Source organism: Pristiophorus japonicus, chromosome 20, assembly GCF_044704955.1.
Source record: "Pristiophorus japonicus isolate sPriJap1 chromosome 20, sPriJap1.hap1, whole genome shotgun sequence".
NCBI lineage: Eukaryota > Metazoa > Chordata > Chondrichthyes > Pristiophoridae > Pristiophorus > Pristiophorus japonicus.
This window is the reverse complement of record NC_091996.1, coordinates 64,154,581-64,177,855: the sequence shown is the minus strand read 5'-3', so window position 1 is coordinate 64,177,855 and position 23,275 is coordinate 64,154,581. Positions and strand designations below refer to the sequence as shown.

The 23,275-nt window shown below is 43.1% G+C and overlaps 1 protein-coding gene across 3 annotated transcripts in view; it reads left to right on the top strand.

Annotated features, from left to right (window-relative positions):
- The window catches only part of LOC139232950 (cytochrome c1-like), a 74,848-nt gene that overhangs the window by 30,509 nt on the left and 21,064 nt on the right, over positions 1-23,275 (top strand). For all 3 annotated transcript variants that reach the window (XM_070863446.1, XM_070863445.1, XM_070863444.1), the window contains exon 3: positions 19,456-19,602. In XM_070863446.1, coding sequence (XP_070719547.1) covers positions 19,456-19,602 — 147 coding nt within the window. The remainder of the gene's footprint in view (positions 1-19,455; positions 19,603-23,275) is intronic.

Genomic DNA, 23,275 nt, shown 5'->3' with positions numbered 1-23,275 from the left:
CCATTTTGAAAAAGCATCCACCACCACCAGGAACATTTTACCGAGAAACGGGCCTGCATAGTCGACATGGATCCTCGACCATGGTCTGGAGGGCCAGGACCACAAACTTAGTGGTGCCTCTCTGGGCGCGTTGCTCAACTGAGCACACACGCTGCATTGCTGTACACAGGACTCTAAGTCAGAGTCGATACCGGGCCACCACACATGGGGTCTGGCTATCGCTTTCATCATTACTATACCCGGGTGTGTACTGTGGAGATCAAAGATGAACGTCTCCCTGCCCGTTTTGGGTAGCACTACGTGGTTACCCCACAACAGGCAGTCTGCCTGAATGTACAGCTCATCCTTTCGCCGCTGGAACAGCTTGATTAGCTCTTGCATTTCAACGGGGATGTTGGCCCAGCTCCCATGCAGTACACAGTTTTTTACTCGGGGCAGCAGAGGATCTTGGCTGGTCCAAGTCCTAATCTGGCGGGCCGTGACAGGTGATTTATCATTTTCAAATGCTTCCATGACCATCAACAAATCTGCGGGCTGCGCCACCATCAACAAGTTTGCAGGCTGCGCCATTTCCACCCCTGTGCTGGGCAATGGTAGCAGACTCCGTACGACGACGCATCACATGCTAGCACAAGTCTTTTACACGGGTTATACAATACAAGCAGCTTGTTGGAGCATAAAATGTTTCTTGCTTTCTCAAAAGCAATCATTTGATTTTTTCCCCATACCCAGTTCTCACCTTTACGCAATAACACATGTAGGGGCTCTAAGAGGGTGCTTAACCCCGGTAGGAAGTTACCAAAATAGTTGAGGAGTCCCAGGAACGACCGCAGCTCCGTGATGTTCTGTGGCCTGGGCACGTTCCTGATAGCCTCTGTCTTGGAGTCTGTGGGCCGAGTGCCGTCCGCCACGATCTTTCTCCCCAAAAACCCCACTTCTGTTGCCATGAAGACACATTTCGAGCTCTTTAGCTGCAGCCCTACACAATCCAGACGCTGGAGGACCTCCTCCAGGTTTTGCAGGTGCTCGACAGTGTCCCGACCCGTGACCAATATGTCGTCCTGGAAAACCACCGTGCATGGTACCGACTTGAGTAGGCTCTCCATGTTTCTCTGGAGGAGCGCTGCAGCTGACTGAATTCCAAACGGGTATCTGTTATAGATGAACAGTCCCTTGTGCGTGATGATGCAGGTGAGGCCCTTCGAAGACTCCTCCAGCTCCTGCGTCATGTAGGCCGAAGTCAGGTCGAGCTTGGTGAATGTCTTGCCTCCTGCCAGCGTCGCAAATAGGTTGTCTGCCTTAGGTAGCGGGTATTGGTCCTGTAGCGAGAAATGATTAATAGTTACTTTATAATCGCTGCAAATCCTGACCGTGCCATCACTTTTGAGTATTGGAACAATCGGGCTGGCCCAATCGCTGAATTCCACTGGGGAGATGATGCCCTCGCGTTGCAGCCTGTCCAGCTCGATTTTCACTCTCTCCCTCATCATGTGAGGTACCGCTCGCGCCTTGTGCTGAATGGTTCGTGCCTCTGGGACCAAGTGGATCCGCACCTTCACCCCGGAAAAGTTTCCAATGCCTGGCTCAAAAAGAGAAGGAAATTTGTTCAGAAGCTGGGTACATGAGGCCTCATCGACATGTGATAGCGTTCGGATGTCATCCCAGTTTCAGCGGAATTTGCCCAGCCAGCTCCTTCCAAGCAGTGTGGGGCCATCACATGGGACAATCCAGAGTGGCAGTTCGTGCACCATGCCCTCGTAGGTGACCTTGACCACGGCGCTGCCCAGGACAGTGATGAGCTCTTTGGTGTATGTTCTCAGTTTCGTGTGTATGGGGCTCAGGGCTGGTCTGAATGCCTTGTTGCACCACAGTCTCTCAAACATCTTTTTACTCATAATGGATTGGGTAGCGCCAGTGTCCAGTTCCATGGCTACGGGTAAGCCATTCAATTTTACATTTAGCATTATAGGTGGACATTTCGTCGAAAATGTGTGCACCCCGTGTACTTCAGCACCTGCCTCCTCTCTCTGAGGCTCGAAATTGCTTTGATCCACCATGGACCGATCTTCCTCTGCCACGTGGTGGTTAGCAGGTTTTGCAGAGCTTGCAGCTCATCTGCAAGCTCATTGGAGGTGCCCCATTGTTCCACAGCTCTTGCAAACATACCATTTAAAGTGGCATGAATAGGCTGAATGGAAGCCTCCACAACACCAACAAGGTGAGAATTGCCTTGCATTCATCCTTTGTTGCAGACTCTGAGTCATCTGGGTCACCTGAGGCCTGCTGGCAGTTGCAGACTCGTGGATTCTGCCCTGTACATTTCTGCTCGCAAACACAGTTTCAGTTCATTTATGAATATTGCTAGCACTTGTGTGCTGAGAGATTTATTTGGTGTTATCACTGGTGGACATTAAAGCCTGTGCTATCGCAATAGCCTTACTGAGGGTCGGTGTCTCTACAGTCAAAAGTTTTCGTAGGATGGTCTCGTGGCCAATGCCCAGCACAAAAAAGTCTCTGAGCATCTGCTCCAGGTAGCCATCAAACTTACATTGTCCTGCAAGTCGCCTTAGCTCGGCGATGAAGCTCGCCACTTCCTGACCTTCAGATCGCTGGCATGTATAGAACCAATACCTCGCCATCAGCACACTCTCCCTCGGGTTAAGATGCTCCAGAACCAGTGTGCACCGCTCCTCATACGACTTATCTGTGGGTTTCACCGGAGCCAGAAGGTTCTTCATGAGGCTGTAGGTCGGTGCCCCGCAGACCGTGAGGAGGACCGCTCTCCTTTTTGCAGCGCTTCCTTCTCCATCCAGCTCGTTGGCTACGAAGTACTGGTCTAGCCGTTCGACATAGGCTTCCCAGTCCTCACCCTCCAAGAACTTCTCCAGGATGCCCACAGTTTGCTGCATCTTTGCGTTGGATTTGTATACTCGTCGCCAGTTATTGTGTTCCTAACACAGATGAGACTGCACACAGGGAGATTAAAGTAACAGTGACCTCAGTCTTTATTAAGACACTCCAGAGTGAAGAACAGGCCTTCGGGGCCGGCTTATATACAGTGCTCCCAAGGGATGCTGGGATCCCTTGGGACTTCAGGGGATGCACTCCCTGGTGGCGGAACATGGGAGTGCATGCTTTACCGATGCAAAACAACATTATATTAATCAGACATTGACTTGTATATTCATCAGACACTGACTGGTATATTAATCAGACATTGACTTGTATATTCATCAGACACTGACTGGTATATTCATCAGACATTGACTGGTACATTCATCAGACATTGACTGGTATATTAATCAGACACTGACAGAGATATTAATCAGACATTGACTGGTATATTAATCAGACACTGACTGGTATATTGATGAGACACTGACTGGGATATTAATCTGACACTGACTGGTATATTAATCAGATAGTAACATGTATATTAATTAAATACTGCCAGATATATATGGACAGTGAGTGGTATGCTAATCAGACACTGACTGATACATTAATCTGACACCGCCTGGTATATTAACCAGACACTGGCAGGTATATTAATCAGACACTGACAGCGAAATTCATCATCATTGGCAGTCTCTCGGAATCGAGGAAGACTTGCTTCCTCTCCCAAAGTGAGTTCTTTGATGGCTGAACAATCCGATACGAGAGCCATAGACCCTGTTACGGGTGGTTGGGGGAAGGGGTCGGTAGGGCTGGTTTGTCGCATGCTCCTTCCGCTGCCTGCGCCTGGCCTCATCATGCTCTTTGCATCGAGATTCAAAGAGCTCAACGCCCTCCCGGATGGACTTTCTCCACTTAGGGCGGTCTGCGGCCAGGGTGTCCCAGGTGTCAGTGGTGATGTCGCACTTTACCAGGGAGGCTTTGAGGGTGTCCTTATAACGTTTCCGCTGTCCTCCTTTGGCTCATTTACCATAAAGGAGCTCTGCAAAAAGCATTTGCTTTGGGAGTCTCGTAACTGGCATGCGTACTATGTGGCCTGCCCAGCGAAGCTGATCGAGTGTGGTCAGTGCTTCAATACTGGGGATGTTAGCCTGGACGAGGACACTGATGTTGGTGCGCCTGTCCTCCCAGGAGATTTGCAGGATCTTGCGGAGACATCGTTGGTGATATATCTCCAGCGACTTGAGGTGCCTCCTGTACATCGTCCATACCTCAGATCCATACAGGAAGGCGGGTATTACTACAGCCCTGTAGACCATGAGTTTGCTGGTAGATTTGAGGGCCTGGTCTTCAAACACTCTTTTCCTCAGGCGGCCGAAGGCTGCACTGGTGCACTGGAGGCGATGCTTAATCTCCGCATCAATGTCTACCTTTGTTGATAAGAGGCTCCCGAGATATGGGAAATGGCCCACGTTGTCCAGGGCCGTGCCATGGATCTTGATGACTGGGGGGCAATGCTGTGCGGCGGTGACAGGCTGGTGGAGGACCTTTGTCTTAGGGATGTTAAGCGTAAGGCCCATGCTTTCATATGTCTCAGTGAATACATTGACTATATCCTGGAGTTCAGCCTCTGAATGTGCGCAGACGCAGGCGTCGTCCGCGTACTGCAGCTCAACGACAGAGGTTGGGGTGATCTTGGACCTGGCCTGGAGGCGGCATAGGTTAAACAGCTTCCCACTGGTTCTATAGTTTAGTTCCACTCCAGTGGGGAGCTTGTTGATTGTGAGGTGGAGCATGGTGGCGAGGAAGATTGAGAAGAGGGTTGGGGCGATGACACAGCCTTGTTTGACACCGGTCCGGACGTGGATTGGGTCTGTAATGGAACCGTTGGTAAGGATCATGGCCTGCATGTCATCGTGAAGCAGGCGAAGGATGTTGACAAACTTTTGGGGGCATCCAAAATCGAGGAGGACACTCCATAAGCCCTCACGGTTGACAGTGTCAAAGGCCTTCTTTGTAAGATCGAAAAAGGCCATGTATAAGGGCTGGCGCTGCTCCCTGCATTTTTCCTGCAACTGGCACGCTGCAAAGATCATGTCTGTTGTGCCCCGTAGGGGACGAAATCCGCATTGTGATTCCGGGAGGAGCTCCTCGGCCACAGGGAGAAGACGATTGAGGAGAACTGGAGCGACAACTTTTCCAATGACTGAAAGCAGGGAGATTCCTCTGTAGTTGCTGCAGTCGGACTTGTTGCCTTTTTTAAAAATGTTCACAATCACTGCATCTCTGAGATCTCCCGGCATGCTCTCCTCCCTCCAGATGAGAGGGATGAGGTCATGTATCCACTCCAACAGCGCCTCTTCACCATATTTTAGCGCCTCAGCACGGATTCCATCCGCTCCCGTAGCCTTGTTATTCTTCAGCTGTTTTATGGCTTTGCCAACCTCGTGCAACGTTGGGGTTTCACTGAGTTGGTGGTGGGTGGCATTCTGCGGGATGGAACCGAGAACACTCGAGTCAAAGGCAGAGTCTTGATTGAGGAGATCTTCAAAGTGCTCCTTCCATTGGGCCCTGACAGCCTCGGTGTATTTGATGAGTGTTTCCCCGTTCTTGGCCAAGAGTGGGGTGGGGCCTTGAGAGTTTGGACTGTAGGTAGCCTTGACTGCTGTGAAGAATCCTTAAATATCGTGGCTTTCGGTCATTTGTTGTATCTCCTGTGCTTTCTCCATCCACCACCTGTTCTTTAGGTCCCGAGTTTTTTGTTGGACCTGAGCCTTGAGCCGTCATAATGTTGTTTTGCAGCTCCTGACTTGGGTTGTTGCTTGAGGCTCAGAAATGCTTTGCGCTTGCGATCTATTAGTTCTTCAATCTCCTGATCATTTTCATCAAACCAGTCCTGATGTTTTCTGGTTGAGTGACCAAGTGTCTCTTCACAGGCACTGGTTATAGAGGCCTGGAGGGCAGACCAAGCGCTGTGGGCATTCAGCATCTCAGGGTCATCAAGGCACGCCAGATTAGCTGTGAGGCGCTGGCTGTATAGGGCTCTCTTAGCTGGGTCTCTCAGTGCCCCGGCATTAACTTTTTTGCGGCACTGCTTCTGCCGTCCCCTCTGCTTTGGGGCAATGTTAATGTTGATGATGGATCGGATTGGGCGATGGTCCGTCCAGCAGTCGTCAGCTCCTGTCATGGCGTGGGTGATGCGCACATCCTTGCAATCCCTGGCTCGGACGATGACATAATCAAGCAGGTGCCAGTGTTTGGAGCGAGGGTGTTGTCACGATGCCTTGTATTTGTCTCTCTGGCAGAACAGAGTGTTGGTAATGAGGAGTTCAAGTTCCAGACATTTTGTCAGGAGTAGGGTACCGCTGGAATTGGCTTTCCCTTTCCCCTCTCTGCCAATCACGCCTCTCCAGAGGGCTGTGTCTTTGCCAACCCTGGCATTAAAGTCACCCAGGAGGATCAATTTGTCGACCGTGGGGACGCGGGACAGGGATGTCTCGAGGTTAGAATAAAAACCCTCTTTAGCCTCATCCGTTGCATTGAGTGTGGGGGCGTACGCACTGACGACTGTGGCACATTGGTTCCGAGGTAGGGTGATACGGAGAGTCATGAGGCGTTTGTTGACCCCACAGGGGGAGTCTCTGAGGCGGTTGACCAGCTCTTTCTGACGGCAAAGCCGACTCCATGAAGGCTGCGTTCTGCCTCTGGTTTCCCTTTCCAGAAGAAGGTGTAACCTCCACCATGTTCCTTGAGCTGGCCTTCCCCTGCCCGCTGGGTCTCGCTTAGGACGGCGATGTCGATGTCAAAACATCTAAGTTCCTGGGCAACTATGGCGGTGCGGCGTTCCGGCCTGTTGCTGTTGGAATTGTCCACGAGGGTCCTGACGTTCCAGGTCCAGAACTTCATATCAGCGAAGTGGAAGATGCCTGTGCTTGAATTCTTTTAATGTGGGGTGGCTGCTGCACACCGGCAACCAGACGGGCTTAGCTGAACAAGGTCTTGGTCCAGTGGCAAGGGGGTCGAAGACAACTGGAGACCAGGCACAGCTCGATAAGTCTAATTGCCTACGACGAAGTGTTGGCCGCAAGCTCAGCGCCGGGTAGCGCCATTGATGGTAGATGGCCCGAGGCCAGGTTGGGGGGCAGGCATTAGGAAGGTGACTTCCAAAGTTATTTTAAAAGATTAAAAGTTGATAAAGGTTCCCAATTTATTTCAAAAGTTTCTAAGAGTCGTTAAAACGTTTTAAGAAGTTTCTAAGAATTGTTACAAATCTAAGATGTATATCAATAATAGATTATAAAAGTTTCCCCAATTTCGACAGCGAAATTAGTCAGACACTGACTGGGATTTTAATCAGACACTGACTGATATATTAATCAGACACTGACTGGTATATTATTCAGACTTTGACTGGTATGTTAATCAGACACTGACGGGTATATTAATCAGACACTGACTGCTCTGTTAATCAGACACAGATTGGTGTATCAGGTGCTGCCGGGGATATTAATCAGACGCTTACTTGTACATTAATCAGATACTGACTGGTATTAATCTGAAACTGACTGCTATAGTAATCAGTCACTGGCAGATATATACGAACACTGACTGGTATTAAACAGATACTGTCTGGTGTATTAATTGGACAGCGACGGATATATATGGACACTGACTGGTATGTTAATCAGACACTGACTGCTATATTCATCAGACACTGACTGGTATATTAATCAGACAAAGAGTGGTATATTCATCAGAAGTTGATGGGTATATTAATCAGACATTGGCTGCGCTGTTAATCAGACACAGACTGGTGTACCAGACGCTGACTGGGATATTAATCAGATGCTTACTTGTATATTAATCAGACACGACTGCGATATTAATCAGGCACTGACAGCGATATTAATCAGACACTGACTGGTATATTAATCAGACACTGACTGGGATATTAATCAGACAGTAATGTGTATATTAATTACATACTACCAGATATATATGGACACTGACTGGTATATCAATCAGATGCCGACTGGTATATTAATCAGACACTGGCGGGTATATTAATCAGATACTGCCAGCGATATTAATCAGACATTGACGGGAATATTAATCTGAAACTGATTGCTATATTAATCAGACACTGAATGGGATATTAATCTGTCACGGACTGGTATATTAATCAGATGCTGACTGATACATTAATCAGACACTGACTGGTATATTCATCAGACACTGACTGGAATATTAATCAGACATTGACTGGTATATTAATCAGACACTGACTGGTACATTAATCAGACACTGACTGGTATATAAATCAGATATTGACTGGCATATTAATCAGACACTGACTGGTATATAAATCAGACATTGAATGGTATATTAATCAGACACTGACTGGTATATAAATCAGACATTGACTGGTATATTAATCAGACACTGACTGGTATGTAAATCAGACATTGATATATTAATCAGACATTGACAGGTATATTAATCAGACACTGACTGGTACATTAATCAGACACTGACTGGTATATTAATCAGACATTGACTGGTATATTAATCAGACACTGATTGGTACATTAATCAGACACTGACTGGTATATAAATCAGACATTGACTGGTATATTAATCAGACACAGACTGGGATGTTAATTAGACACTGACTGGTACATTAATCAGATGCTGACTAGTATATTAATCAGACACTGACTTGGATATTTGTCAGACAAAGACTTGTATATTAATCAGACACTGGTGGGTATATTAATCAGACACTGACTGGGATATTAATCAGACACTGACTGGGATATTCATCGGGTACTGACTGGTATATTCATCAGGCACTGACTGGTATATTAATCAGATGCTGACTGGTATATTCATCAGACACTGACTGGTATATTAATCAGACACTGACTGATATATTAATGAGACACTCACTGGTATATTCATCAGACACTTACTGGTATATTAATCAGACACTTACTGGTATATTAATCAGACACTGACTGGTATATTTATCAGACACTGACTCGGATATTTATCAGACAAAGAGTGGTATATTCATCAGAAGTTGATGGGTATATTAATCAGACATTGACTGGTGTACCAGATGCTGACAAGGATATTAATCAGACACTGATTGGGATATTAATCAGACACTGACTGCGATATTAATCGGATAGTAACATGTATATTACTTACATACGGCCAGATATATATGGACACTGACTGATACATTAATCAGACACTGACTAGTATATACACTGACAGACATTGACGGCTATATTAATCAGACACTAGCGGGTATATTAATCAGACACTGACAGCGATATTAATCAGACACTGACTGGTATATTAATCAGACACTGACTGGTATTTTAATCAGACACTGGCGGGTATATTAATCAGACACTGACAGCGATATTAATCAGACAAAGACTGGTATATTCGTTAGAAGTTGACAGGTATATTAATGAGACACTGACTGGGATATTAATGAGACACTCACTGGTATATTAATGAGACACTGACTGGTATAGTCATCAGACACTGATTGATATATTAATGATACACATAGAAACATAGAAAATAGGTGCAGGAGTAGGCCATTCGACCCTTCGAGCCTGCACCGCCATTCAATAAGATCATGGCTGATCATTCCCTCAGTACCCCTTTCCTGCTTTCTCTCCATACCCCTTGATCCCTTTAGCCGTAAGGGCCATATCTAACTCCCTCTTGAATATATCCAATGAACTAGCATCAACAACTCTGTGGCAGGGAATTCCACAGGTTAACAACTCTCTGAGTAAAGAAGTTTCTCCTCATCTCGGTCCTAAATAGTCTACCCCTTATCCGAAGACTATGTCCCCTGGTTCTGGACTTCCCCAAAATCGGGAACATTCTTCCCGCATCTAACCTGTCCAGTCCCGTCAGAATCTTGTACGTTTCTATGAGATCCCCTCTCATCCTTCTAAACTCCAGTGAATACAGGCCCAGTTTGATCTCCTCATATGACAGTCCAGCCATCCCTGGAATCAGTCTGGTCGACCTTCGCTGCACTCCCTCAATAGCAGATTAGGAGACCAAAACTGAACACAATATTCCAGGTGAGGCCTCACCAAGGCCCTGTACAACTGCAGTAAGACTTCCCTGCTCCTATACTCAAATCACCTAGCTATGAAGGCCAACGTACCATTTGCCTTCTTCACTGCCTGCTGTACCTGTATGCCAACTTTCAATGACTGATGAACCATGATACCCAGGTCTCGTTGCACCTCCCCTTTTCCTAATCTGCCGCCATTCAGATAATATTCTGCCTTCGTATTTGTGCCCCCAAAATGGATAACCTCATTTATCCACATTATACTGCATCTGCCATGCATTTGCCCACTCACCTAACCTGTCCAAGTCACCCTGCAGCCTCTTGGCATCCTCCTCACAGCTCACACCGCCACTCAGTTTAGTGTCATCTGCAAACTTGGAGATATTACACTCAATTTCTTCATCTAAATCGTTAATGTATATTGTAAATAGCTGGGGTCCCAGCACTAAGCCCTGCGGCACTTCACTAGTCTCTGCCTGCCATTCTGAAAAGGACCCGTTTATCCCGACTTTCTGCTTCCTGTCTGCCAACCAGTTCTCAATCCACGGCAGTACATTACCTCCAATATCTTTGATTTGATTTTGCATACCAATCTCTTGTGCGGGACCTTGTCAAAAGCCTTTTGAAAATCCAAATACACCACATCCACTGGTTCTCCCTTGTCCACTCTGCTAGTTACATTCTCAAAAAATTCCAGAAGATTTGTCAAGCATGATTTCCCTTTAATAAATCCATGCTGACTTGGACCGATCCTGTCACTGCTTTCCAAATGTGCTGCTATTTCATCTTTAATAATTGATTCCAACATTTTCCCCACTACTGATGTCAGGCTAACCGGTCTATAATTACCCATTTTCTCTCTCCCTCCTTTTTTAAAAAGTGGTGTTACATTAGCTGCCCTCCAGTTCATAGGAATTGATCCAGAGTCGATAGACTGTTGGAAAATGACCCCCAATGCATCCACTATTTCTAGGGCCACTTCCTTAAGTACTCTGGGATGCAGACTATCAGACTCTGGGGATTTATCGGCCTTCAATCCTATCAATTTCCCCAACACAATTTCCCGCCTAATAATGATATCCTTCAGTTCCTCCTTCTCACTAGATCCATTGACCCCTAGTACATTTGGAAGGTTATTTGTGTCGTCCTTCGTGAAGATAGAACCGAAGTATTTGTTCAATTGGACTGCCATTTCTTTGTTCCCCATTATAAATTCACCTGAATCTGACTGCAAGGGACCTACGTTTGTCTTCACTAATCTTTTTCTCTTCACATATTTATAGAAGCTTTTGCAGTCAATTTTTATGTTCCCTGTAAGCTTCCTCTCGTACTCTATTTTTCCCCTCTTAATTAAACCCTTTGTCCTCCTCTGTTGAGTTCTAAATTTCAACCAGTCCTCAGGTTTGTTGCTTTTTTTAGCCAATTTATATGCCTCTTCCTTGGTTTTAACACTATCCTTAATTTCTTTTATTAGCCACGGTTGAGCCACCTTCCCCGTTTTATTTTTATTCCAGACAGGGATGTACAATTGCTGAAGTTCATCCATGTGATCTTTAAATGTTTGCCATTGCTTATCCACCGTCAATCCTTTAAGTGTCCTTTGCCAGTCTATTCTAGCCATTTCAATCCTATTACCGTCGAAGTTACCTTTCCTTAAGTTCAAGACCCTAGTTTCTGAATTAACTGTGTCACTCTCCATCTTATTGAAGAATTCAGCCATATTATGGTCACTCCTCCCCAAGGGGCCTCGCACAACAAGATTGCTAATTAGTCCCTTCTCATTACACACCACCCAGTCTAGGATGGCATGCTGCCTAGTTGGTCCAGAAAATCATCCCTAATACACTCCAGGAAATCCTCTTCCACCGCATTGCTACCAGCTTGGTTAGTCCAATTGATATGTAGATTAAAGTCGCCCATGATAACTGCTGTACCTTTATTGCACACATCCCTTATTTCTTGTTTGATGCTGTCCCCAACCTCACTACTACTGTTTGGTGGTCTGTACACAACTCCTACTAGCGTTTTCTGCCCTTTGGTATTCCGCAGCTCCAGCCATACCGATTCCACATCATCCAGGCTAATGTCCCTCCTTACTATTGCGTTAATTTCCTCTTTAACCAGCAACGCCACCCCGCCTCCTTTTTCTCTCTGTCTATCCTTCCTAAATGTTGAATACCCCTGGATGTTGAGTTCCCAGCCCTGGTCACCCTGGAGCCATGTCTCTGTGATGCCAATTACATCATATCCATTAACTGCTGTCTGCGCAGTTAATTCGTCCACCTTATTCCGAATACTCCTCACATTGAGGCTCAGAGCCTTTAGGCTTGTCTTTTTAATACACTTTGCCCCTTTAGAATTTTGCTGTAATGTGGCCCTTTTTGTTTTTTGCCTTGGGTTTCTCTGCCCTCCACTTACACTGTTCTCCTTCCTATCTTTTGCTCCTGCCTCCATTTTATTTCCCTTTGTCTCCCAGCATAGGTTCCCATTCCCCTGCCATGTTAGTTTAACTCATCCCCAACAGCACTAGCAAACACTCCCCCTAGGACATTGGTTCCGGTCCTGCCCAGGAGCAGACCATCCGGTTTGTACTGGTCCCACCTTCCCCAGAACTGGTTCCAATGTCCCAGGAATTTGAATCCCTCCCCTCTGCACCACTGCTCAAGCCACGTATTCATCTGAGCTATCTGGTATATTAATCAGACTGGTATATTAATCAGAAGCTGACTGATACATTAATCAGACACTGACTGCTATATTAATCAGACACTGACGGTGATATTAATGATTTTGACGAGGGGATTAAATGTAGTATCTCCAAATTTGCGGATGACACTAAGTTGGGTGGCAGTGTGAGCTGTGAGGAGGATGCTATGAGGCTGCAGAGTGACTTGGATAGGTTAGGTAAGTGGGAAAATGCATGGCAGATGAAGTATAATGTGGATAAATGTGAGGTTATCAATTTTGGTGGTAAAAACAGAAAGACAGACTATTATCTGAATGGTGACAGATTAGGAAAAAGGGAGGTGCAACAAGACCTGGGTGTCATGGTACATCAATCATTGAAGGTTGATATGCAGGTACAGCAGGCGGTTAAGAAAGCAAATGGCATGTTGGCATTCATAGCGAGTACAGGGGCAGGGAGGTGTTATTACAGTTGTACAGGGCCTTGGTGTGGCCACACCAGGGAACTATTGTGTACAGTTTTGGTCTCCTAACTTGAGGAAGGACGTTCTTGCTATTGAGGGAGTGCAGCGAAGGTTCACCAGACTGATTCCCGGGATGGCGGGACTGACATATCAAGAAAGACTGGATCAACTGGGCTTGTATTCACTGGAGTTCAGAAGAATGAGAGGGGATCTCATAGAAACGTTTAAAATTCTGATGGGTTTAGACAAGTTAGATGCAGGAAGAATGTTCCCAATGTTGGGGAAGTCCAGAACCAGGGGGTACAGTCTAAGGATAAGGGGTAAGCCATTTAGGACCGAGATGAGGAGAAACTTCTTCACCCAGAGAGTGGTGAACCTGTGGAATTCTCTACCACAGGAAGTTGTTGAGGCCAATTCACTAAATATATTCAAAAAGGAGTTAGATGTAGTCTTTACTAGTAGGGGGATCAAGGAGTATGGCGAGAAAGCAGGAATGGGGTACTGAAGTTGCATGTTCAGCCATGAACTCATTGAATCGTGGTGCAGGCTAGAAGGGCCGAATGGCCTACTCCTGCACCTATTTTCTATGTTTCTATATTCATCAGACACTGACTGGGATATTAATCAGACACTGACTCGGATATTTATCAGACAAAGGCTTGTATAATCATCAGAAGTTGACTGGTATATTAATCAGACATTGACTAGGATATTAATCAGACACTGACTGCTTCGTTAATCAGACACAGATCGGTGTGTCAGACACTGACTGGTATATTAATCATTCACTGACAGCGATATTAATCAGACACTGACTGGTATATTAATCAGTTAGTAACATGTATCTTAATTACATACTGCCAGATATATATGGACACTAACTGATATATTAATCAGATGCTAACTGGTATATTCATCAGGTAGGGACTGGTATATTCATCCGACACTGACTGGTATATTAATCAGACACTGACTGGTATAATAATAAGACACTGACTGGTATAATAATAAGACACTGACTGGTATATTAATCAGACACTGACTGGTACATTAATCAGATGCTGACTGGGATATTTATCAGACAAAGACTTGTATATTCATCAGAAGTTGACGGGTATATTAATCAGACATTGACTGAGATATTAATCAGACACTGACCGGCATATTAATCAGATCGTAACATGTATATTAATTACATACTGCCAGATATATATGGACACTGACTGGTATATTAATCAGACACTGACTGGTACATTAATCAGACACTGACTGGTACATTAATCAGACACTGACTTGGATATTAATCTGAAACTGACTGCTATATTAATCAGACACTGACTGCTATATTGATCAAACACTGACTGGTATATTAATCAGATAGTAACATGTATAGTAATTACATACTGCCAGATATATATGGTCACTGACTGGTATATTAATCAGTCACTTGCGGGTCTATTAATCAGACACTGACAGCAATATTAATCAGACACTGGCTGGTATATTAATCAAACACTTGCAGGTATATTAATCAGACACCGACAGCGATATTAATCAGACACTGACTGGTATATTAATCAGACATTGGCTGGTATATTAATCAGACAGTGGCGGGTATATTAATCAGACACTGACAGCGATATTATTCAGACACTGACTGGGATATTAATTAGACACTTACTGGTATATTAATCAGACACTGACTGCTCTGTTAATCAGACACAGACTGGTGTGTCAGACGCTGGCTGGTATGTTAAGCAGACACCGACGGGTATATTAATCAGACACTGACAGACATATATGGGCACTGACTGGTATATTAATCAGATTTGACTGGGATATTAAGCAGACACTGACGGTATATTAATCAGACACTTTCAGACATATATGGGCACTGACTGGTATATTAATCAGACATTGACTGGTATATCATCAGACACTTACTGGTATAATAATCAGACATCGACTGGTATATTAATCAGACATTGACTGCTATATTAAACTGACACTGACATCGATAATAATCAAACACTGGCTGGTATATTAATCAGACACTGACAGGATATTAATCAGATTTTGACTGGTATATTAATCAGACATTGACTGGTATATTAATCAGACACTGACTGGTACATTTATCAGACACTGACTGGGATATTAATCAGACACTGACTGGTATATTAATCAGACACTGACTGGTATATTAATCAGACATTGACTGGTATATTAATCAGACCCTGAATGGTACATTAATCAGACACTGACTGGGATATTTATCAGACAAAGACTGGTATATTCGTCAGAAGTTGACGGGTATATTAATCAGACATTGACTGGGATATTAATCAGACACTGACTGGTATGTAAATCAGACATTGATATGTGAATCAGACATAGACTGGTATATCAGATGCTGACTGGAATATTAATTAGATGCTTGATTGTCTATTAATCGGACATTGACAGCGAAATTAATCAGACACTGACTGGTATATTAATCAGACACTGGCGGGTATATTAATCAGACACTGTCAGCGATATTAATCAGACAAAGACTGGTATATTCGTTAGAAGTTGACAGGTATATTAATGAGACATTGACTGGGATATTAATGAGACACTGATTGGGATATTCATCAGACACTGACTGGTATATTAATGAGACACTCACTGGTATATTAATGAGACACTGACTGGTATATTCATCAGATGCTGACTGATAACATTAATCAGACACTGACTGGGATATTCATCAGACACTTACTGGTATATTAATCAGACACTTACTGATATATTAATCAGACACTTACTGGTATATTCATCAGATACTTATTCGGATATTAATCAGACACTGACTGCCATATTCATCAGACACTTACTGGTATATTAATCAGACACTGACTGGTGTATTAATCAGACATTGACTGGTCTATTAATGAGACATTGACTGGTTTATTAATCAGGTGCTGACTGGTATATAAATTAGACATTGACTGCTACATTAATCAGACACTGGTGGTTATATTAATCAGACACTGACAGTGATATTAATCAGACACTGACTGGGATATTAATCAGACACTTACAGCGATATTAATCAGACACTGACCGAGGTATTAATCAGACGCTGAATGCTATAGTAATCGGACATTGACTACTACTTTAATCAGACACTGACATCGATAATAATCAGACACATACTATTATATTAATCAGACAGTGACTCGGATATTTAGCAGACAAAGACTGGTATATTCATCAGACGTTGATGGGTACATTAACAGACATTGACTGGGATATTAATCAGACACAGACTGGGATATTAATCAGACACTGAGTGGTATATTAATTAGATAGTGACATGTATATTAATTACATACTGCCAGATATATATGGACACTGACTGGTATATTAAGCAGACACTGAATGGTATATAAATCAGACACTTACTGGTATATTAATCAGACAGTTACTGGTATATTACTCAGACATTTACTGGTATATTAATCAGACACTCATTCGGATTTTAATCAGACACTGACGGGTATATTAATCAGACTCTGACTGCTCTGTTAATCAGACACAGATTGGTGTATCAGACGCTGACTGGGATATTAATCAGACGCTTACTTGTACATTAATCAGACACTGACTGGTATATTAATGAGACACTGACTGATACATTAATCAGACACTGACTGCTATATTAATCAGATGCTTACTGCTATATTAATCAGGCATTGACTCGGATATTTAGCTGAAAAAGACTGGTATATTCATCAGAAGTTGACTGGTATATTAATTAGACATTGACTGCGATATTAACTAGACACTGACTGCTCTGTTAATCAGACACAGATTGGTGTATCAGATGCTGACGGGTATATTAATCAGACACTGACTGGTATATTAATCAAACACTGACATATATATTAATGACATACACCCAGATATATATAGACACTGACCGGTATATTAATCAGACACTGACTGGGATATTAAGCAGACACTAACGGGTATATTAATCAGACATTGACAGACATATATGGGCACTGACTGGTATATTATTCAGTCACTGACTGGGATATTATTCAGATACTGAATGGTATATTAATCAGACACTGACTGGTACATTAATCAGACATTTACTGGTATATTAATCAGACATTTACTGGTATATTAATCAGACACTCATTCGGATATTAATTAGACACTGACTGACATATTGATCAGACACTGACTCATATATTAATCAGACATTGGGATATTAATCAGACACTGACTGATATATTAATGAGACACTGACTGGTTTATTAATCAGATGCTGACTGGTATATAAATTAGACATTGACTGCTATATTAATCAGACACTGACAGCGATATTAATCAGACACTGATTGGGATATTAATCAGACACTGACAGCGATATTAATCAGACACTGACCGGGGTATTAATCAGACGCTGAGTGCTGTATTAATCAGATGCTGACTGCTATATTAATCGGACATTGACTGCTATATTAATCAGACACTGACATCGATAATAATCAGACACATACTGGTATATTAATCAGACAGTGACTCGGATATTAAGCAGACAAAGACTGGCATATTCATCAGACGTTGATGGGTAAATTAATCAGACATTGACTGGGATATTAATCAGACACAGACTGGGATATTAATTAGACACTGAGTGGTATATTAATTAGATAGTGACATGTATATTAATTACATACTGCCAGATATATATGGACACTGACTGGTATATTAATCAGATGCTGACTGGTATATTAATCAAACACTGACCGGTATATTAATCAGACACTGATTGGGATATTATTCAGACACTGACTGGGATATTAAGCAGACACTGAATGGTATATAAATCAGACACTTACTGGTATATTAATCAGACAGTTACTAGTATATTACTCAGACATTTACTGGTATATTAATCAGACACTCATTCGGATTTTAATCAGACATTGACGGGTATATTAATCAGACTCTGACTGCTCTGTTAATCAGACACAGATTGGTGTATCAGACGCTGCCGGGGATATTAATCTGACGCTTACTTGCACATTAATCAGATACTGACTGGTATATTAATCAGATAGTGACATGTATATTAATTACATACTGCCAGATATATATGGACACTAACTGGTATATTAATCAGGCACTGACTGGTATATTAATCAGACACTGCCGGGTATATTAATCAGACACTGACTGCTCTGTTAATCAGACACAGATTGGTGTATCAGGCGCTGCCGGGGATAATAATCTGATGCTTACTTGCACATTAATCAGACACTAACTGGTATATTAATCTGAAACTGACTGCTATATTAATCAGACACTGACTAGAATATATGGACACTGACTAGTGTATTAATCAGATACTGACTGATATGTTAATGAGACACTGACTGGTATATAGGGATACTGAATAGTATATTAATCAGACACAGATGGGTATATTAATCTGACACTGGCATGTATATTAATGACATAATCCCAGATATATATAGACACTGACCGGTATATTAATCAGACACTGACTGGTATATTAAGCAGACACTGATGGGTATATTCGTCAGACACTGACAGACATATATGGCCACTGACTGGTATATTGATCAAACACTGATGGATATATTAATCAGACACTGACTGGGATATTAAGCAGACACTGATGGGTATATTAATCAGACACTGTGGTATATAAATCGGACCCTGACTGGGATATTATTCAGATCCTGACTGGTATATTAATCAGACACTGACTGGTATATAAATCAGACACTGACGGGTATATTAATCAGACATTTACTGGTATATTAATCAGACACTCATTCGGATATTGATCAGATACTGACTGATGTATTCATCAGACACTGACTGGTATATTAATCCGATACTGACTGGTATATTAATCAGACACTGACTGGGATATTAAGCAGACACTGAATGGTATATTAATCAGGCACTTACTGGTATATTAATCAGACATTTACTGGTATATTAATCAGACAATGATTCGGATACTAATCAGACACTGCCTGCTATATTAATGAGATACTGACTGATGTATTAATCAGAGACGGACTGATGTATTAATCAGACACCGACTGGTGTATATGCAGATTCTTTGCTGTATATTAAATAGAATAGATGAATGTATTTTACAAGAGATTATTTAGATACAGATGGGTTTATTACACTGTGGTCTTGCATTATATGTAGTTATATATACGGACTCTCACTGTTTTATTCCACTGCCTTCAGTGGTCACTCCTCCAGCAGAACCGACAGCAGAGCAACCAGCTGCCGAGGAAACAGCTGCCAAGGAGATAGCTCCTGAGGCACTAACTGCCAAGGCGAAAGAAGCTGAGGAGAAACCGGCTGAGGAAAAGGCTGCAGTCCCAGAATTAGGTAAATCACTGGATAAAACAGAGCACCGAAAAACATTCCCAGAATACAAGAAATGTCATTTAGACTTACAAAGTGTAATGATGACAGAAGTACATCATCTAGCAGGAGTATGATGAGTCTGGGCCCTCTATAGTCCACCGCAAGTACTTCTAACTTGCCCACCTGGTCTTGTCCACTTGCCATATGCTCATCAGCCTCTACTTTTTCACCAGGTCCTTTCTAACTGTCTTTGGCCAGTGTGGATTATTGTGTACACATGCCTCCATTGATTTCCCCATTAGAGCTAACTTGAAAAAAGTGCCTTTAATTAAATTGGATAATGCTGACAAGGTTAAAAAAAACACCGATGCAGACTGGGGATAATACACACCAATACTGTCTGAGTAATGCACACACCAATACTGACTGGGGAGTAATTTACACCTATACTGAATGGGACAAATCTACCCCTATACTGAATAGTGGCATTACTACAACTTAACACTGACTGGAGTAATATTCACCGATATTGACTGAGTAATGCGCACCGATTCAGTTGTGGAGTAATGCCCACCAATACTGACTGGTAGTAATAAGAGCATAAGAACAGAAATGGGAGCAGGAGTGGGCCATTGGATTATTCAAGCCTGCTCCGCCATTCAGTAAGATCATGGCTGATTTTCTACTTCAACACCTTCCTGCTCTATCCCCATATCCCTTCATTACCTTAGTAATCCAAAAATCTATCAATCTCAATCTTGAATATACTCAACGACTGAGCAGCCACAGCTTTCTGGGGTAGAGAATTCCAAAGATTGACAACCCTTTGAATGAAGACATTTTTTCTTATCCAAGTACTAAATGGCCAATCCCTTATTTTGAGAGGGTGCCCCCTAGTACTAGACTCTCCAGCCAGGGGAATCTCAATCTATCTTCATCGGACCATCCCCTCCATCCCAGAAATCAGTCTGGTGAACCTTCATCTCTATGGCAAGCATATCCTTCCTTAGGTAAGGAGACCAAAACTGGACACAATACTCCAGGTGTGGTCTCACCAGCACCCTATATGATTGCAGTAATGCATCTTTACTCTTATACTCCAATCCTATTGTAATAAAAGCCAACATACCATTTGCTTTCTTAATTGCTTGTTGTACCTGCATGTTAACTTTCAGTGATTCGTGTGCGAGGACACCCAGGTCTCTCTGAACATTATCATTTCCCAGTCTCTCACCATTTAAGAAATAGATTCATGGAAAAGAATCATAGAATCATAGAATGGTTACAGCATTGAAGGAGGCCATTTGGCCCGTCGAGCCCGTACCGATTCTCTGCAAAAAACATAGAAACATAGAAAATAGGTGCAGGAGTAGGCCATTCAGCCCTATTCAATAAGATCATGGCTGATCATTCACCTCAGTACCCCTTTCCTGCTTCAGCTAGTCCTATTCCCCCGCCCTTTCCCCGTAGCCCTCCAAATGATCTGCTTCGGGTAGTTATCCAACTCCCTTTTGAAAGCAGTGATTGAGTCTGCCTCCACCAACCTTTCAGGCCGTGCATTCCAGATCCTAACCACTCGCCTCTGGTTCTTTTGCCAATCATCCTAAATCTATGTCCTCTGGTTCTCGACCCTTCTGCCAATAGGAACAGTTTCTCTCTGTCTACTCTGTCCCGACCCCTCATGATTTTGAGCATCTCTATCAAAGCTCCTCTCAACCTTCTCTGCTCTAAGGAGAACAATCCCAGATTCTCCAGTTTATCCACGTATCTGATTTCTCTCATCTCTGGAATCATTCTCTTAAATCTTTTCTGCGCCCTCCCTAAGGCCCTCACATCCTTCCTAAAGTGCGGTGCCCAGAATTGGACACTCCAGCTGAGGTCGAACCAGTGTTTTATACAGGTTCATCATAATTTCCTTGCTTTTGTATTCTGCACCTCTATTCATGAAGCTTATTTAATGGCTTTCTCAACCTGCCCATCTACTTTCAACGATTTGTGCACACATACCCCGAGATCCCTCTTTTCATGCACCCCCTTTAGGATTGTACCCCTTAGTTTATATTTCCTCTCCTCATTCTTTCTACCAAAATGTATCACTTCACACTTTTCTTTGTTAAATTTCATCTGCCACGTGTCCGCCTATTCCATCAGCCTGTCTATGTCCTCTTGAAGTCTATCACTATCCTCCTCACTGATCACTGTACTTCCAAGTTTTGTGTCATCTGTAAGTTTTGAAATTGTGCCCTCTACACCCACATCCAAGTCATTAATATGTATCAAGAAAAGCAGTGGTTCTAGAACTGACCTTTGGGGTGCACCACTGTATACCTTCCTCCAGTCCGAAAAACAACCGTTCACTGCTACTCTATTTCCTATCACTTAGCCAATTTCTTATCCATGCTGCCACTGTCCCTTTTATTCCATGGGCTTCAACTTTGCTGGCATGCTTATTATGTGGCACTTTATCAAATGCCTTTTGGAAATCCATGTACACCATGTCAACTGCATTGCCCTCATCAATCCTCTTCAGGTGAACTTTCTTGATCAGTATGTTTTTTCCATAGCTAATCGAAACCTTATATTACTGTGATCACTGTTCCCCAAATGTTCACCTACTGACACTTGACCTTCCTCATTCCCCAGAACCAGATCCAGCAATGCCTCCTTCCTCTTCGGGCCAGAAACATACTGATCAAGAAAGTTCACCTGAACACATTTCAGAAATTCTTCCCCCTCTTTGCCCTTTACACAGTTACTACCCCAGTCTATATTAGGATTGTTGAAGTCCCCCATTATCACTACTCAATAGAGCTTGCATCCATCTTTAATTTCGCTCCTCCATATGTTTCCCACTCGATGGTGGCCTATAGTATACACCTAGTAGTGTAATGGCACTTCTATTATATCTTAACTTTAACCAAATAGATTCCGTCATTGACCCCTCCAGGACATCCTCTCTCTCCAGCACCGTAACATTGTCCTGAACCAATACTGCCATACTACCTCCTTTTTTTCCTTCCCTATCTTTCCTGAACATTCTATATCCAGGAATATTTAATACCCAATCCTGCCATTTTTTGAGCCAGGTCTCTCTTATTGCCACAACATCATAGTCCCTGCTTTTCTATTTTTCCTACCGAAGTGCATAACTTCACATTTCTCCACATTATATTCCATTTGCAAAGTTCTTATTCGCTCACTTAGCCTGTCTATATCCCCTTGAAGCCTCTTTGCAATCTCCTCAAAACTTATATTTCCACCTAGCTTTGTATCATCAGCAAACTTGGATATATTACATTTGGTCCCCTCATCCAAATCATTGTTATAGATTGTGAATAGCTGGGGCCCCAGCACGGATCCTTGCGGTACACCACTAGTTATAGCCTGCCCACCAGAAAATGACCCATTTATTCCTATGTATTCTGTCCATTAATCAATCCTGAATCCATGCTAGTATATTACCCCCAATCCCATGAGCCCTAATTTTGTTTAATAACCTCTTGTCTGGCACCTTATCGAATGCCTTCTGAATATCCAAATACATCACATCCACTGATTCCCCCTTATCTATTCTGCGAGTTACAACCTCAAACAATCGAACAGATTCATCAAACACGATTTCCCTTTCATAAATCCGTGTTGACTTTGCCCAATCCTATTGTTATTTTCTAAGTGCCCTGTTACCACAACCTTA